The sequence below is a fragment of the Dermacentor albipictus genome, chromosome 8 (assembly GCF_038994185.2).
Source record: "Dermacentor albipictus isolate Rhodes 1998 colony chromosome 8, USDA_Dalb.pri_finalv2, whole genome shotgun sequence".
NCBI lineage: Eukaryota > Metazoa > Arthropoda > Arachnida > Ixodida > Ixodidae > Dermacentor > Dermacentor albipictus.
In genome coordinates this window covers 77,493,407-77,511,572 of record NC_091828.1, presented here as the reverse complement: position 1 = coordinate 77,511,572, position 18,166 = coordinate 77,493,407, and the positions used below count along the sequence as shown (strand labels likewise).

General features: G+C 42.4%; 1 protein-coding gene and 1 long non-coding RNA gene across 2 annotated transcripts in view; one reads left to right on the top strand and one right to left on the bottom strand.

Annotated features, from left to right (window-relative positions):
• Positions 1 to 18,166, bottom strand: part of LOC139048821 (uncharacterized) — a 244,821-nt gene that overhangs the window by 8,840 nt on the left and 217,815 nt on the right. The window lies entirely within an intron of this gene.
• LOC135921171 (uncharacterized) overlaps positions 2,656 to 18,166 on the top strand; it is a 32,870-nt gene continuing 17,359 nt past the window's right edge. The window contains exons 1-4 of the mRNA XM_065455483.1: positions 2,656 to 2,742; positions 5,906 to 5,932; positions 8,918 to 8,956; positions 15,973 to 16,005. Coding sequence (XP_065311555.1) covers positions 2,703 to 2,742; positions 5,906 to 5,932; positions 8,918 to 8,956; positions 15,973 to 16,005 — 139 coding nt within the window. The 5' untranslated portion in view covers positions 2,656 to 2,702. The remainder of the gene's footprint in view (positions 2,743 to 5,905; positions 5,933 to 8,917; positions 8,957 to 15,972; positions 16,006 to 18,166) is intronic.

The following is an 18,166-nucleotide window of genomic DNA, read 5'->3' as shown; positions in this document are numbered from 1 at the left end:
ACTTAGAAATTTTCTGGAGGACCAGAAATTCAGTCGTAACTATTCGTTTCTCATTCTCAAGATGCAAGCGCGATTCGGCGTAGATTGTTGTGAAGCATATATGTATGCCGCATTGAAAAATTGTGAACTTTGTGATTTCTTGACTCATGCAGATAAACAACGATACGAAATTCTAAAGTTTCTTCAGAAAAAAACGTTATCTTGAAGTATTTTTCGAACTTTTGGAACGTAATGTTTATGAGGCTTGCGAGATGTCACCTGGTTTAAATGTCATATATTTGCTAGAAAGCAAGTCAAGTGGTTTATAACATTTCCTCCTTGTCTAGCACGAAAGGCTAGCCAATGTGTTGGCTTGTATGTCTTCCACTAGCAATTTCTTTTTCTGTTGCAGGCTTAAGGTCGAACAGTACGTAGATGTGTATTCACATCGTTCTTCAATGTCTTTGTATAGAGAAAAGAAAGTGCATTGAGGTGTGATAATCACGGATCAAGTTTTCAGAACGCAAGTGCGCTTTGGTGGATATGTGAGATCGATTAGTGAAACTTGGTGAAGCGGGTTTAGGAGCCGATTTGGTTAACGTAAATCTTGACAGTTAAGGCTTACTATACGTGCGATTACGTTGGTGGTTCGGATATAAGTTCCCAATGGCGTGATTGGGTCGTCAAAAAGCAGTTATACCACGGCAATTCTGTCAAGTAATCTTCGAAAATGTTCAAGACACTTCTCACCTCATGCTAAAGGCAGCAAATGTACCTTACAAACGAATAATGTCTTGCTGAAGCTATAAATGACTGCAATGCCTACGGTGAACTAATGCCATTTAGCCAAACGAAACAGCAGTAGAAATATGCTAAACCGTTGCACGGGGACTCAGCAATTTTATTCTGTGAAAGAATTTTCAAATGACACGAGTTGCGTGCGTACGGCACTGCGCGGAGGTGAAAGGCATCAATAAGTAGATATATGTTGATCAAGATACTCAACGCTTATGTATTCTTATTCATGACTGCTCATAGTGCAGTGATATAATCATAGTGTTTCCAGCTACTTCTTCTATTACTACTGATAAGACGCAATACGAAATCATAGAAAAGCGACGTCGAGCAATTCTAGTTAAGTGAGCATCTTAGCTTGCCATTTCTATATATATGGCATTGATAGCAGTAATATATATTTGTGCATATGCAAGTATGCAACGACAACGATGGGACGACAAAGACGGCGTAGCGACCATGGCGTGATGATATTCTGGAATTAAAAAGATTGTGTAACAGCGACAACACAATGACGATAGCATAGGCACAATTGGATGATGAGGAGCGTATTACTATGATGGCCTGGCGCCAACTGTATTACAAATATTCTACGACGAACATGCCACGACGACGACGAAGATAGCCGGATAAGGATGCCATAATAATGGTGACGGAACAACCACAACGTTACGAGGATGATGGTATGACTGCGAATGCATGACGGCGCTATGAGGAAGCGTGAAAACAGCAACTGCAAGAGAACGGTGGCATAATCACGATTTAAGGAAGACAGCATAATCATGATAGAAAGACGAATAACGGACGGCATTGGTGGAATGACGAAGGTGGTAAAACGATGTTGACAATGGGATGACGTTCTGAAGTGATGAAGTTGATACGATGACAGCTTGACGGCTAGGACATGACCAGCGTGGTACGACGGCGACTATGGGCCGACGATGATGTGGCGACGACGGAATGGTGAGGGTATGACTACAAACTTTGATCGGCCACAATGGAACGACCATGATGGCGTCACGATAATGCCGCCGTAACGAAGGTTTGATGACGAATGTACGACAACGGCAAGATAAGGGCATAAAGACAACGGGCTATGACACGCACAAAAAGAGGATGGCATCACTGCAGCTGCATGGCGACGATATATGTGACGACGATGCTTTTCCGACAACGCCGTGACGACAATTGAGTGGCGGAGCTGGACTGATGACGATAGAACATCCGCAAGATCATGACGACGACTCTATGACAGTGCATGATGTCTGTATGACGACGATTTTGGGATGAAGACGGCACGACTAACGGTCGAACTGAAAGCTCGAATGACCACTGTTCAATATGAACGACGGGATCACGTTCACGAGCACATACTTAAAACGCTATTCATAGATAGACCGGCTCAATGTGGATAAAAGGGACGAAGAATGGTAGTGGCATTAAAAGGACCGTGCTTACTGCGAGCTTCTGTCGGTTCACATTCTCTAACCCAAAGGAACATGACCGTCTCGACATAGCACGAGACCTCGCGGTGGTCCAGGAATCCGGGGGGGTCCAAACTCACTAAGAATAAAGTTTTTCTGTGTGTCTGTCTGTCTAACTCACAACGCTTACCTCGTGAACCGAAAACATGATAGTCAGTGCCACTGTAGAAAAGAACATTTCTCGCTCAGTGTGACCGGAACGTGAAACAAAGACTAACCTTTTCTGCCCAAAGGGCAAAAAATGACAACTGAGATGAGTGATACCACGAAGTACGTTGAGTGTTGACAGGCACCGGAGCAGAGAAACTGAAATTTCAAAGGAACTCTTGTTCTGCCATCTGATATGAAAAAACAAACAAAAAAATGCACACTATAAATTTAATACCTATAGCCTTTGGACTATTGGGACGCTCCTTTACTTCAAGTCACTTGTAAGAGCAGGTCATGAGGCCTTTCTGGTATTTAGTTTTCTTCGTTGGATTAGGTGAGTTTTGAATCCATTCTTTTTTGTTCATGTTTCTGCAATACACTTACTTTGGTTCTAACCATAAAGAAATATGCGTCCGGGTTGCGGGATTATTTTACTAGCTGCAAGTAGCAAAAATGTTTTCTTCTTTTATGAGAACCTTATAGGTGGTCCTTGCAATTCTTTAACATTGTTGGTGTGACCTAACAAAAACAATACATGCAGCATTTTCAGTACTTTGCAGCCTTTAGTAATTATATGCAGTGGCCAGTACCAGTGAAGGAGCTATCACGCCCGCCTAGGTTGACTTACTGCTCGTATGCGGGCTTCATCTTCTGCCAGCCTTCAATTATTTCATGTTTGATTACCTTGCCCAAGAATTCCCAAGACTGGCTGGTGGCCTGTGTACAGAGTAAGTGTCCTCCCGTACAGGTAGCAATGAAATTTCTTTAACCCGAAAATCAAGGCGAAGGCGTCGTGTCCACACTGCGCATAGTTTTTTTTCGTACTGGTCTCACAGTTCGCGAAGCATATTCAATCGGCCATTCGCCTTCCGCCGCCTCGTGAAAGGTAACCGCCCCGAGGCCGTACGATGACGTGTCACACAACTTAATGAACGGCTTTGTTACATCGTAGAAGGTTAAGACGTGGGTGCTTGTGAGTAGCCTCTTCCTCACGGCGAAAGCGATGCTGTGTTCCTTCGTCCAACAATACTTTTCTTTGTTTCTTAGAAGCCTGCAAAGTGGCTCTGCGATTGTTGAGACGTTGGTCCGAAATTTTGCATAAAAATTTAAGATTCACAAATAAGCCTTTAGTTCCTTCTTTCTGGTAAGCTGGGGTACTCGCAAGATTGCATCTTTCTTTGTGTCGGTCAGGTAGATTCCCTCTGCGTTTACCTTCTATAAGCCAAGTACGTCACGTAGTCTGAAACAAAATGGCACTTGTCATCTTTTAACGTGATCTTGTAGGCACGGGACCGTGCTAAGGCACGCTCGAGTGCCTTTTGGTAATAAGCTGAGTCTGAACCCGCCATGACGACGTCGACTATGTAACATTCGACGTTCGTGTATGCCCCTTAATGCTGTATTCATTTGAGATTGAACAATTCTAGGTGCACTGGCTACCCCTTACGGTAGACTTTAGAACTCAAAAAGACCCAAGCTCGTGCTAATTGTCAACAGTGGTCTTTATTCCGGAGTAACAGGCGCTTCTTGATACGCGGAGGATAAATCCAGAATGCAAAACACCGCGCCGTTTTCTGTGCTCGAGTAGAAATCACCCGCTCTCGGCAGTGAATAATGATCGATTTTTAATACCGGCTTGATGGTTATGTTGTAGTACCCGCTAAATCTTTAAGTACCACTTCATTTCTGTACAGTCACGATTGGAGTTGCCCAATTACGGCGAACTTGCTTTAATATACCCTTGTGTAGTATGCTGTTAGCTGTTTCTTTACGCCTCTTCGTATTGCGAAAGCGACAGGTCTCGCTCGGTAAAACAATGGTGTGCTGCCTGTCTGGAGAAGAACTTTCGCTTCGAACACGCATATCTCGCCCAGTTCACTCGAGAAAACGGAGTGTAATCGGTTTTTGAGTGCCTGTACCCTGTCTTCCCAACTTATGCTTCACATTTCTCGCCAGTCTTCAGTAAAACACGTTGTGGGGCTAGTTGGTGCATAGCTTTCGGTAGGTGAGGCGCCAATACTGACGGCACAGAGGAAGAAATACAGACAGGACAAGGCCCTTCCTGTTTGTAGCGCCTTGTACTGTCTGTATTTCTTCTTGTGTGCCGTCACTATTGGCGCTTCACCTATTGATCGCTAGTCTTGTTTAGGACATTCAAGTCAATTGCTACCGAACAGCACGGGAAATCGTCTGCCATCGTCTTTCGTTAACACAACTGGCAGGGTCACTGGCTGGTTATTGTGTTTGGCCACTACTCCGCACTCTCTGTTCATGTGCAACTGCTCACGCGTATACGTGCGTGACGATACTTGGGACGGGGTGCACCTTACGCGTGGAAAGGTCGCCTTGCACACGCTTTCTGGAATTATCGTCGCAGCTGGGCCTGCGTCAATCTCCATCTGCAGCGGTCTGCTTCCTACCTCCACCCTTACCTCATAGCAGAGCTGTGCCATTTGGACGAAATGTTATACTTCCTTCTCAATTTCTTCCTCCGAATATTATACTGTGTTAATACGCTTGCTCCGCCAAAGCTCACTTCGACACATTTTCTGCAAATGTCCTATCTTGTCAAATCTGCGTCACCTAGACTCTTTGTGCGAGCACTTATTGAGGAATGGTTCTTGCCAGATCGCTCGTATTTAATATTCGGGCACGACTGACTAGAAGTACCGCAGCCTTCCTTCTGCCACATGAACTAACTTAGGTACTGTTCATCCTGACAAGGAATCAGCCTTTATTTTCCGCTGCGCGACTCAATTATATAGGGCGTGTGTGACATGACCGGTTGCAACAGATAATCACCTACGCGGTGACACACTGGGAGGCCAACAGCAGGCGGCGATGTCACCGCTCCCTGGCTGGCGTTATCAGCACCGACGTTTTCTATGATCTTGTAGGTGGGTAAGGAGGAAATAAGCAATCCAGACTAATAGCATTTTTGGGTTCGCAAGATTTGCATTAGGCTGGAGCAAAATATAAAACATATTTACCTGGCTCTTCTTTAGTGCTATAGAAATATCAAGTCATAGCTAGGAACAAACACTAACTTTCTGTGTACTGGGACGGTTCTGGATATGTCCAGATTTATATAAAAAATGTATGTGCAAATTATTTCGTAATAACATATTTTCGCAGTGTAGTATATTAACTCAGTTTATGGATAAGACATCTTATGAAAACTATCATGGAAATACTGCCGGAGATGTGTCGGATTAGTAGTGACTGTTGGTATTTCAGTGCGATTTGATTCTTGACACATACACAATGGCCAAATTGTGTTTTGGCGCAGACGATAGAGAAAATCACTGGATTAGCTTTGTTGCTTGGTAGATTAGGTATGGTATGCACGTGGAACCATTGTAACAATGTAAGAGCGGTCTTGTGGCAGTTTGGAAATGAATAATAATTCGCATGCACTCAAATTTTTGCTAAATTTAGAGGCTAACCATTGGTGAATACATAATCTGAATGAATACCATGGCGAACTTTTTTTATAGTTACCACGGAGGACCCAAACAGTAATGGTAAGTGCATTTTTTAATTGTGCTATTAACTAGTAAAATGAAGACATAGCGAGCGACAGCCCGTTTTGCGTCAAGAGAATTAAGCCTGCACTAAAATGGAACAGTACAGGATAGAGAAAGCTTGCTCCCCTATATGAAATGACCGCACTTGGGGAGGGGGGGGGGGGAGTTAAAAGCCCAGCATGCGCATAATACCATGAGTCACATACAAAGACAAGGCTAAGCCCGTGTACAATGTAGGCTGAAAGTGCTACTTTTGAAGCACTGTTCTACTGCGATGGTTTCCTGAATACACGCAACATATAGTGTGCGAAAACGTCCTAAACCTATGTTGGAACTTTATTACTTTATTGCTTTATTAACATTTATTATCCTGGCATGTGGCTACTTGATCACTGTGTTTGCATAAGTAATTAAACATTGGAACTTCTGAGAGCATATTGCGTAGAACTCACGTCTGTACCCGCAGGTGATGTATACCTGTTGCACCTCGAGTCTACAATTTTTAATAGGCCTTGTAAGCATATTTCTTTTACATCAAAATTCTAGCGATGCCTGCTGCTAAGATAAGCGTGCAGTCGCACACAATCCGTCAGTGCTCTCAAGAAATCAGATTTTGTCTGCCGAAGTGAGCTGCAATTTCTTAGAAATTCAGCATGATTTCGGCCATATGTGCAAGATTGTTTCCGATAGAAACAGAACATCACGACCTGGCCATGTACTTGCCCACAAAGAAACTGCTGCTCAATATTTTTCCAGTGGTACCCAAGTAGAAATTTATTCGTAGAATATAGACAATGCCCCTTAGCGTTGTTTCTACATTTCACCAATTGTAATGTAAATATTAGCTTGTTAATAATTAAAATTAGAATTAATATTAAAATGTTATTAGTTCGTGGAAGGTATTAAAATAGTGGATGGATTTTAGTTTTTAAAGTTACTGCCTCTTCTGACACATGTTGCACTTTCGGCAATATTCCAGTACAAGGTTAGTGCTGCTCTGTCCATTGACGCGTCATTTTGCTTGTTATCAGTACTTTGGCAGCGAACTAAAAGTCGATTTGTCAGTTACGTAATTTCTATCAAGTGTATATAATCTGTTAATACGTACCCCGAAGCTCTGAATGAAGTCGTTAACATGGAAACTTGGGCACAAATGTTTTGTATGTTGATGCATAAAGCTAGAACGAACAACGGCAGAAAGGCAGTGTGACGCACTAAGTTATCATCATGATCATCTTGATTGGCCGACTGAAGAATAAGTGAGTTCTCACTGGACCATTATGCCTTGTAGTTGAACGTAGTGTGGCATTGCTACATTTGTTTTGTCATTTGTCAGTGAACTTGAAGGACTGCAGTATTATAGTTGCTTTAATTATTATTATAATCTCCTCAATATTTTCTCTATAACATTTTTATGAGAGTAGCACCCAAAACAAAACATGCCGCAGTACACTCTTACACAAAGGTACACCTTTTGGGGTGTATATCTGCCACACAACAATAATCGTCATCTGCCTTGCTTTCGTTTCCTTTCTTGAAAACGCCGCACCCGCTACTTACCTGTCAGGAATGCTATATCATGGTGATAACGCGCATGCCATTCGTTACTGGGAGCGCTCAAGAAAGGAAATACGGACAAGGCAGATGACGCTTATTGTTTTGTGGAAAGATACAAGCTAAAGGGTGTAATTTTGTTTTAGAGTGTACTTATGATACCTGCTTGTACCTAAGGTAATATGTTTTTGTTTGTACCCATCCTTTTTAATAGGCAATGGTCTCTATGCCCAAGTTGTTTATTAGTCTTCATGATTGTTTCATTTCTTTCGGATTTTACTAAATATTATTGAAGCACTGTATACTATATCAATAAGTGTCATCGCAATTATATACAGATGCAGCCAAATAAATGACTTGATTTGGTCGTAAGCTGGATAAACCAACATTCAGTGTGTAATGTCAGTGTTCCCACACATTTGAAGGCACCAATTGATACTTCAAAAGTTGAAATTTTTTTGTATTGATGCATTGTTCTTAAAAATATGTCAGTCCGAAGTAATGAATTGGTGAAGCATTCTTGTGGTCAACCTTGGTCAGCCATGACGAGTTATCTTGATAGAAATGTGTTCAATGTTTCTTGTTTATATAATTATAGAACAACCCGCTTGCATTTTTAAATCGCACACGTTTGATAGTACAGGACACATCCGGCAACAATAATCAGCATCTGCTGCAACATATACTGCATGCGCATTCGCAGGCATCTGGATACGCAACTGCACAGACGCATTTCTTCAATGTATGAATGAAGCATGTGCATTGGAGGAATGACTTACCAGGCAATTTTTGTCTATCAGCAATTCCCCTCTGTATACAAGAAAATTTCGCCTATAGACTGATGCCCTTGATTTCAATAATTTCTGTAGTTGATCATCTATGGACCACCAGGCAAAATTTTACACGCAATAAAAGGGAAGTATTTACACTATAAGGTGATAAGCTATTTTGTTAAATGTAAGAATGCAATGAATGATGAAGGTACATTTTGTATGATATTGCTATTAAAAGTCGACATACCCAGTAAGACATAGCAAGTAACCAGGTTGGATTCAAATATGGTTATTGAAGAGTGGTTCATACCCATTGGCACATGTCATGCCACAGTAGGTTGCCCTCACAGATTTTCATTGAAGATTCGCACATACTCTGTCATGCAAGTGACCCAAGTCGGTCTGGCTGCTGGCTTTTAAAGCCGTCGGCGCAGCATCCCGATGCATGATCTACACATTCTGCATGGATTACTCATTGACCCACGTTGGTGGGTACAAGGACATGGACTTCCATATCGCAATTTGTTTGAAGATTCAAAGAACGGAAATCTCAAGAAAACGTGTTGCGTTAAGAAACAGTTATTACTGTAATATTGTAACTACATTGTATATATTCAATGATACTGTGCCTAAAGTATAATCTCTACTCTGAAAGATGTTCCCGGATGTGGTGACCTAAAATCAGGCAACAAAGGTGAGTTCTACATGTGTTGCATCTTATAATAAGCTACAAATTTGTATGAATGTTTGAACGATGTATCAGTATGATGTAGAGTGAAAACCAAGACTATGATGCTATATATTGCCCCAAGGTATTACTTTTATACTAACCGATTGCTTCTGGTGGAGATAACCATTTAATGAAGTAGGACAGTGGGTAAAAATACTGCTGAGCTATGTTTAAAAAATATAACAATAAATATTTTAGTGCTGCTGAATGTCTACGCATCAGTTTCACGTTGGCATGAAATTCGAGTGGATAAGTATGACAGAAAAAGTTGAAAAAAATTTAAACTCAGCCAATTAAATACAAAACGTAGCGGGATGCAGACAAATGCAGGTGAAATTCTAAATCATCAGTGCAAATTATACAGTATCATAATTGACATATTCGAATATGCTAAAATTCTTCTTTTATAAAAGACAGATTTGAACATGTTTATTGATATGTAAAATGCATCAGTCTGATGCATTGTATGGTATATGTTGTTGCTTGTGGAGGATGTGGTTGGGGATGGAGTTTGGAATTTTTCTATATGCAACGTGGCTTGGCGATGCCATTAGGATGCCCTTCTCAATTGGAGCGCAGTGTGTTTGTTTGTGGTATGTAAGGCAGTTTAGCTAGTTTTGTGTCTGACAGTTGAAAACGCACCCTGGTGTGATTGATATGTCGTGTCATAACCACAACACTAACATAGCCATTGATAAAGCAGGTGTTAGAAAAATAAACAGTCGTGTCATACAATATACAATAAAAGAATATTGACAGACAAGTTCTGTTTGCATCTGCAGGAAACGAAGCATTTTTGGTGCGATTGGCTCATGAAACATTTTTTTTTGCCTATTGAAGTGTAGGTTTCGAGGTGTATATATATAGTAGTAATAAAGGGTAATATGTTAGATTATTGTGCTTTGTAGAAAAGGACGACTTCTCATTTCAGCCTTCCTCTTCTCTGACTTCTTGCGTGGACTCATATTTTTTTTTATATTTTGGTGGCGGAAATTTCCGTGCGACCTCGTTTCCTTCTTCGTACGTCTCCAGGGACCTTCTACTCCACAGCTTTGCGCTGCGGGTGGTGTGGTCTGACTGGATTATTCATTGTCGGCGTGGTGACCAGACATCTACCTGAAGAGCCAATCAGATGAATCCCATAAATGCAAAGTGGTTGGCTTGATGAGCACAGAATACAAAGATTCTGCAGGAAGAGAGGTTGCCATGGCAGATCCTACCATGCACAAGCCCATGCTTTTGAGTATCTTTGACCGTGTATCTCTTAGCAACAATGAGCTCTCGATGCTTAAAGATGCATTCGAAGAGCACATTGCTGACGCTGAGCTCGAAGCAGAATACGTAATTCCTGCAGATTATAAAGATCAGGCCATAAGTATAGTTGCCGAGAGTGGCTATAAGATCGGCGCTTTGGAACGCGCCGACAGTAGAGCGGAGTCTGCTCCTCAGAATGTAACCACGGTGGTTCCTGAAGCGATGCGCAGAATTAGACCAAGGCTACATTCTCGTATACAATTTGATCGGCTTTAGTCCCGGGCTGTCAGCTCAGGATGCTATGCTGCTGATCAAACACCATCTTATACAGGCCAGCCCAGCGCATACGAAAGCTCTCTTGGGATTGGATGTGGAAAAAGCTTTTGATTGTATAAAGCATAAGGCAATACTTGGCGTCCTTTCGGATATGGAGTTAGGTAAGATACATTTTAGCATGATTAAGGACTTTTTTAGAAATCGAACTACACAACTCATGCTGGGTGAGCTTAAATCAGAAGCTAGGAATTTTGGAAATAGGGGCACTCCCCAAGGGGCTGTGCTCTCACAAATGCTATTCAATTTAGCAATGTCCAAGGTTGCAAGAAATCTGGAGAAAATTGAGGGTATACATTATGTGGTATATGCCGACGACATAACGATATGGAGTGCCAAGGGTAAAGTAGGACAGACAGAGACCAGATTACAGGAAAGTTTATATGCTGTAGTGAACACACTGAAAGACATGGGGTTGAAATGCTCGGCAGCCAAATCAAAACGCTTGGTCATTAAACATCGCAGCAAAGTCGTAAACCAAGAGGTTACATTGCGGAAGATTAGCTAAGGGTATGGTTACACACTCATGAAGGATCCGCAATCAGGCAAGTTGAAAAATCAAGGCTCTTGGGTACAATGCTAACTATGCTAACTGCTAACTATGCTAACTATGCTAACAATGCTAACTATAGAACAATACAACATATCTCAAATAAACCAAATGAAGTCATTAAGTTACTGAGGAGAACTACCAATAGACACAGACGCTTAGCAGAAGACAGTGCTTTGAGGCTAATACATGCCTTTGAAGTAGTAAAGGCAAGGCGCAGAAGACCAGGGCTTAAGAAGAACAGAAACGACAGGACCGGTGCCGGTCCTTTCGTTTGTGTTCTTCTTCCTAAGTCCTGGTCTTCTGCTCCTTGCCTTTACTACTTCAAGCATGAACCAACTAGCCCAAGCAAGAGTTTTACTTGAGCACACGCCTTTGCTCTCTGTCACTTCGCTTATGTGGCTGGATTATTCAAATGGAGGCAGGAAGAACTTAACAAAGTTAATGTGATGCTCAGGAAGCTCATTAAAGTAGCCCTAGGGGTACCCAGTAACGCTGCAATAGACAAACTCATGGGTCTAGTGGTGCACAACACAATAGAAGAAAGCGCGGAGGCTCAACAGCTAGCGCAACACGAAAGATTGACAAACTCATGAGCTGGCAAGAAGATATTATAGGAAATAGGTGCAGAACTGAATACATCAAGGAGCCCAATAGAGGCTGAAGTAGAATTAAGGACTGACGTTAGCAACAAGGCCAGAACCAACCCTGTCCCCAGAAACATGCATCCAGTATATAATGTCGAAAAGAGAAAGGCAATAGCGAAAGCCCTCTTGTAGGAAATAGAGCAGCAGAACCAACTTGCAGCAATAGTTGATGCTTCCTGGATGAAATGTATGAAGCATATACGGCAGTTTTGCCTCAAATTATCAATTAAAGGTGCGAGACGCCATAAGAATTTTTACCAAGAACCCCATGGTGGCGGAACAAGTGGCAATTGCTCTAGCCATGAGGAGTAATAAGTGGGCCCGCATTTGCAGTGATTCGAAATCCGCTATAAAGTGTTTTGATAAAGGTTAAGTAGATGGAGTTGCAGCTAAGCTTTTTGAAAACATTGGGATTATGAGATCTGAAATCCGTTGGTTTCCACGCATATGGGGAAAGTGAACGAGACTCGGATAAACCTCAATGAGGTTGCTCATGACTTGGCACGAGGGCTTGCTAACCGTGACAGTCACAACCGAGTCGTTCACAATCAAGCCAGGGAATCTAGAGATCATTTAATAACATACAATTACATTGCCAAACATTACTATTTAGGACGCAGGCAATTCCCATTGCCACATTTAAAACTTAACAGGGCTCAGGCAGTCTCATTTCGCTTATTGCAAGCTGGTGCATATCCCACACTATACTCCATTAATAAAATATATCCGGAGAGGGCGATTAAGGCGGACTGCAACGATTGTAATGGCATCATTGGAATGAGACATATGCTGGCGGGGTGTCCCGCGACTCTCCCCAACCTCACTGAAGAATGGACACAGTGGGAGATAAGGATTCAAAGCCCATTGTTTCAGGACCAACTAAGGGCCGTCAAGTGGGCCGTCAAGGGCCGTCAAGTCAAATGATGCCGCTGAAAGGCTTGGCCTGACAGTGCCAACGTGGGAGCGGCCCGCCTTGGCTTAAGAAGTCGAGGCTCCGGACCTCAGATCGGACACACACACACACACACACACACACACACACACACACACACACACACACACACACACACACACACACACACACACACACACACACACACACACACACACGCACACGCACACGCACACGCACACACACACACACACACACACACACACACACACACACATCGAATCTTGATGTGCCAGTGTTTGCAGGTGTAATTAACAACTGGGTAGCCTCCTTGGAGCAAATTGAACCGATTGTTCATCTCAACAGCGTTATATCGACAATGACGACGTTTTTATATTTACGTCATTATTGTGCGGCGCCAGCGGCCACTGCCGGTTTCCGGGTTTCGGAAAATTGTTACGGAGATGCCGCAGAACTTCTCAAAGAACGTTTTGGGGGTCATGGAATGATATAGCAGCACCACGAGCCAGCGCTTGGCAATCTACCTCGTGTAAAATCGGGAAGCCACCTACGAGGCCTCATCAACCTTATGGTGTCATGCAACCAAATATCAGCGGTCGGATTGCGCTGCACGTACTTACTCTCAGTTTCTCTGCTATGATATTCTACAGAAAGCGCTGCCACCTGACATTGTTCTAGCATATATGTACGCGTGGAAAGCGGATCAAGACATTCAGGCCACATGGGTCTGATACAAACCTCTCGAAGCCGAAAGTCTACGAGCCAGCACTGGTGGCCGCAACATCGGAAGCAGTGTTCAAAGAGCGGGTCATGTTCACAGGTATTGAGTTAGAAAGTCAAGAACAGTGTAACCCATTGTTACCATGATCTTTACATGACCATGCAGCAAGAACTCTAGGTAAAAACACTGCTTTTGTACTGCACTGTGTGTAATACAGCTAGATCGAGTATTTCTTCTCTCGGTCAAAGAAGCACGGCACAAGCACTTGCGACGCCAACCTCACTTTTGTTTATAAAAAAACAGACGCTAGCTAAGGACAACTGCTGTTATAGATGTACATCACGAGGTCAGCAGGCACGGTCTTGCAACGTCAGACTCACATGCTTAGCTTTGCGTGGAAGACACGCCTCGAGTATGTGTTACCCTAACTACAGAAAGAGAGATACTACAGTGGAAACTTCGCGACCAACAGGGGCTTCGGGTAGCACAGCAGGGATTTTCTTGCTGCAATGAGTCATGGTATACGACAGAGGTTGAACAAACATTGGCACTAAGACTGACAGCGAAGTGCAGCAGCAGACTTTTCGCGCCTTGGACATTAAAAGTACCAGGTTAGGATATTCAGAGGGATTCTGTAGGAAGGCAGTCAGAGATCATTAATCACAGAAGATCTCGCTGTATAACTGCAACTGCAGGTGCCGGGAGAAACCCGAATTGCATTCACCAAGCTTGGCAAAGCATCACCAAGTATTGCTGAAGTACGAAATGTTGTTAAAGCACCACTGCGCAGCCAGCACTGTTCCGACATCCAAATCGTTCAAGCGATTGCAGTTCCACTTATCTGTCACGACATTGCTGCGCGGACACCTCATAACAACTTCAACCAGAAGTTGCGATTTGAGGGCAAATTTCTTGCTGATGAAAACACATTTCTGGAATCGAAGGCAGATAACGGCCTTAGCACGTGAGAAGTAAGGAGCATACAAATTCCAGAATTCGTCGCAACCAACACGGTGCTTGGATGGGCACTGCAAGGACCCTGTGGCCAAAAAGCCTATTTTTTTTGCTGCTTCGCTAACCTTATGGCCTGCGTTCTCCGAGTGGTAATGGTTAGGGATGGTAAAACAACTTCGCAGATTTTCTTGTCGTTTTGGCAACTAGAAGAAACGGGCATCGAAGATCCTGGTGAACCTCCTTCACATGAGTCCAATGCACGTTTCCAAGGAGAAAAACGCAAGGAAAATTGGCTCCGTGTTGGACTGCTCGCGTCGGCTCCTAGTTTTCTTATAAGCTACATCTGACTTAATAGGCCTAAATTTAAAAGCCATCCATACTTCTCTAAATACAGACGGCAATCAAGCTCTCCCAGCGCATATAATTACAGCAGTAACGCACGTCAAGTTGGCCAAATTGAAACACGCTCAGCACCTCAGTGCGCTGGCTTACCCTCTAGAAAAGGTGTTTTTAAAGACGCATGCGCCTGTGGCGAAATGGTTTCCAATCAGGCTTGTGAGTCAGTGGTCATGTTCAAATCACTAGGATGTAAAGCTTTATCCATATTTATTTACCATTTTGTGACGACGTACTGATGAGTTTGCAAAGTCACATATTCTGTTTGAAGGCAAAAGGACAAGATCATGGCTAATCCTTGTAGTAATCATCATTAGCATGCTGGCTGAGTCACTGGCGCCACAGATCGCTCTAGCAATTACTGGATTAAACCCTATGCTCGAAATTGTAAACTACAACTTCGCTGTATTGTTCATAATCGCGCCACCACCCCGGTAAACATTTTCTGCGTTAGAGGCGGTATACGTAGGAAAAAGTGCCTCGAGTTCAGTAAAAAAAAAAAAAAACGTTTACTTCTAAGCATAAGTTCCCTTGAGTGCTTGTGTGTGCTCCTCGCGCGTCTGGGGGTGCAGCTGGGTAATGTTCTTGTGATTTTGTTTGATGCCTGCGGGTGGGAGATTGGTCGACCGTGGGATCATTGTCAAAATATAAGGTAGCTGATCGGTCGCGTACTTGCGTTGCTTTAGGATGAATCTGTTTTAGGGCGAAATCTGAATACGTAGTATTCTCTTCTGTCAATGAAGGTGCATTTTATAATACAGCTTATTTAGAAAGCCTACTTTCTTCAGGCTTCATCTCGGCGCACCGAAGCGCAATTTTAGCATCGCTTCGAATACAACGTGTGATTTTGTTTCATTTAATGTAAGGCATTCGGCACCACATAAATGAGTATGTGAATTGAGACATTATACAAAGCACAGTCACTGTTTTGATTTAACGTTAATTCAGATTGAGCATGCGCCGAGCGCTCCTTGAGATCATTCTTCTGATCTGGTGGGTCTTTCTAATTCTTTTGCCGGCTCATTCATTTCCTGCCAACTCTCCATAATATGGCGCCGAATATTAAGCTTCTATAGATGTAGGCAAGGAAAGTTACCGGTAATAGGAAGCTATCCTAGGGTTCCTGCTTTCACCTTGTTTGTTATATCTCTCCTTTATCACCGTACGAAGAAGTTTCTTATAGTGTATTTCGTTTTCCCCCACACACGACAGAAATGACTCCAACCACGCCTACAACAAGAATAGGTAAGAATATTGCATGGGATTATTTCACATCTTTTTATTAGCTCCTGATAACTGTTCAGAGTTCTGAAAGATTAAAAATTAGAGCACATTGTAATACTTCAGCAAAAGTATATTGCACTCAGCTCACTCTACTTATGAAATTTGGAGCTAAGCCTGAAATTTCACATTTGTGCAAGAATTCGCTCTATGGAATTGAAAATAGTACGCTACGGAGTATGAAAAACAAAGCGCTACACTTGAACAATGTTATAGTTTGTTCAATATGGAAAACAATTTAGGTTTTGATGGCTGGTGAGAATAAGATCTCACGTAGCTGCACATAAAGCATGAATTCAGTCAAACATATTCCAATATCGAGGCAGTGATATCACGCAATGTAGTGGCGTTAAAAATTAGAAGTGGGTAAAATAAATTCCTCGAAATAATTTACACATGGCATTACTACGAGCAAAACAAGCTGAGGCCGAGATTGTTATAGAAATTTAAACAATTTGTTCAACAAAAAATACTGGTGGTATTTGGATTTAGACACCAGTTAGAGCACAGATGACTAGCAGGAGATATGGTGGGTTCAAGTATTGTTATAAAAACACCACCATTTGTCCTTGGAGTGTAATTAGACGCTATATATCCCTTTAACTGCGTGCTATTATTACAAAAAAGCCACAAATGCAGATCTCATATTTGTTACGAATGCAGGCATCACACTTTAGTTCAAGTCGTTATCAATGCAGGGGGTAATATTCGATCCTCTCATGAATATTGAGGGTTGTAGCATAGGCACATATATCTTTCCTGTGCTGCAGTACAAATTTAATTAATACCAAGACTTTACATTATGTTCTGAAAATTGTAGCAGTTCAAGAGAGAAAAAGAAGGGGATGTTTCAGAGGCCAACATGCATTTCTATGTTTCGTGATTCTTTACGCAGGTTTAAGAGCGTAATACACGCTTAGGAAGTCAAAAAGAGAGGAAAGCCACACACCCGATATAGCTGCTAAGAAACATCTTCTTGAATGTATTTCTTCACTGTAATGGTACCTTAATTTTTTTATTTGATCAATGAGATAAAATGCAAACTGCCCTTGCTCAGCGACTCTTTAGTCTCCAGCTATTAGAGTATCTTCGTATGCGAGTGTAAGCATGAGATGGACGACCCATCATGCACGAGAAGTGAAGTGATACTCTAGCCACCTAGCTATTCTTCGTTCAATTCCTAAGGGTTGAATGTGCGTATCTTCATTTCCTAATAACAATTGGCAGCCTTTAGCACCTGAGTAAACGTTAGAATCGATGTTTTTAGTTTGCAGTGAACATAGCGCTTGTGCAAATACTTTCACAGCTCCTGCAGGTCATTGGTATTATTTATTTAGAAGTTTACGTTCGCGTCGCGTTTTCCAAGCCATTACGCGGTCTACAGTGAAAGTTAGAAGGCGTAATCGTTTATCTATACACACATTTTCAAAACATGGTTGGGTAGGATGCTTCACTGCGTTTCTGCCCCAAATAGTAGAACTTTAAGGACGCTGTCCATCAACCAAATAGGGAACTGTTATTTTGCATGCTCAATATTTCTTCACGCGCTTTACGTACATTATGGTAATTTGAAGTAGTCATTACTGGAGATTCCAACGCAACGTCTGCTGTTTTTTGACATTATCTCAAAGCTATACACTCAGATGATAAGTATGCTTTAGTTGAGCAAATGAAGTTATTGCTCTTAAGGAGCTGATGGTCTTCTACAGATCGCACTATAAGCTTTGGAGCCGTACCACGCAAAGCACCACCTAAACTCCATCATCCCATTGTCACGATTTATATTGTAACTAAGGCGTTCTGCTTTGCTGATTCTCTTAGTCATTACTTCGCCTTTATATCGGCGACTGAAAGATTTACGCCATGCTTACATTCATTTTACATATTGAACGAACCAATCCATCATTCACTACTGACCATACTCCGTATGCAAATGACGGAAACCCCGACTACAGCCCCGTTCTATAAAATTGTAAACGAGGTATTTGGTCACAAATACATATGACGTGATCTGTTATCAAATCCGGCTGTTGGGCTCCGTGCCATTTCGCTATTTGCACTGAAAAGAGTCTGTCCAGGACTGCTATTCCGAGCGGCATAGTAACGGAGGTTTCAATCGTTCCCC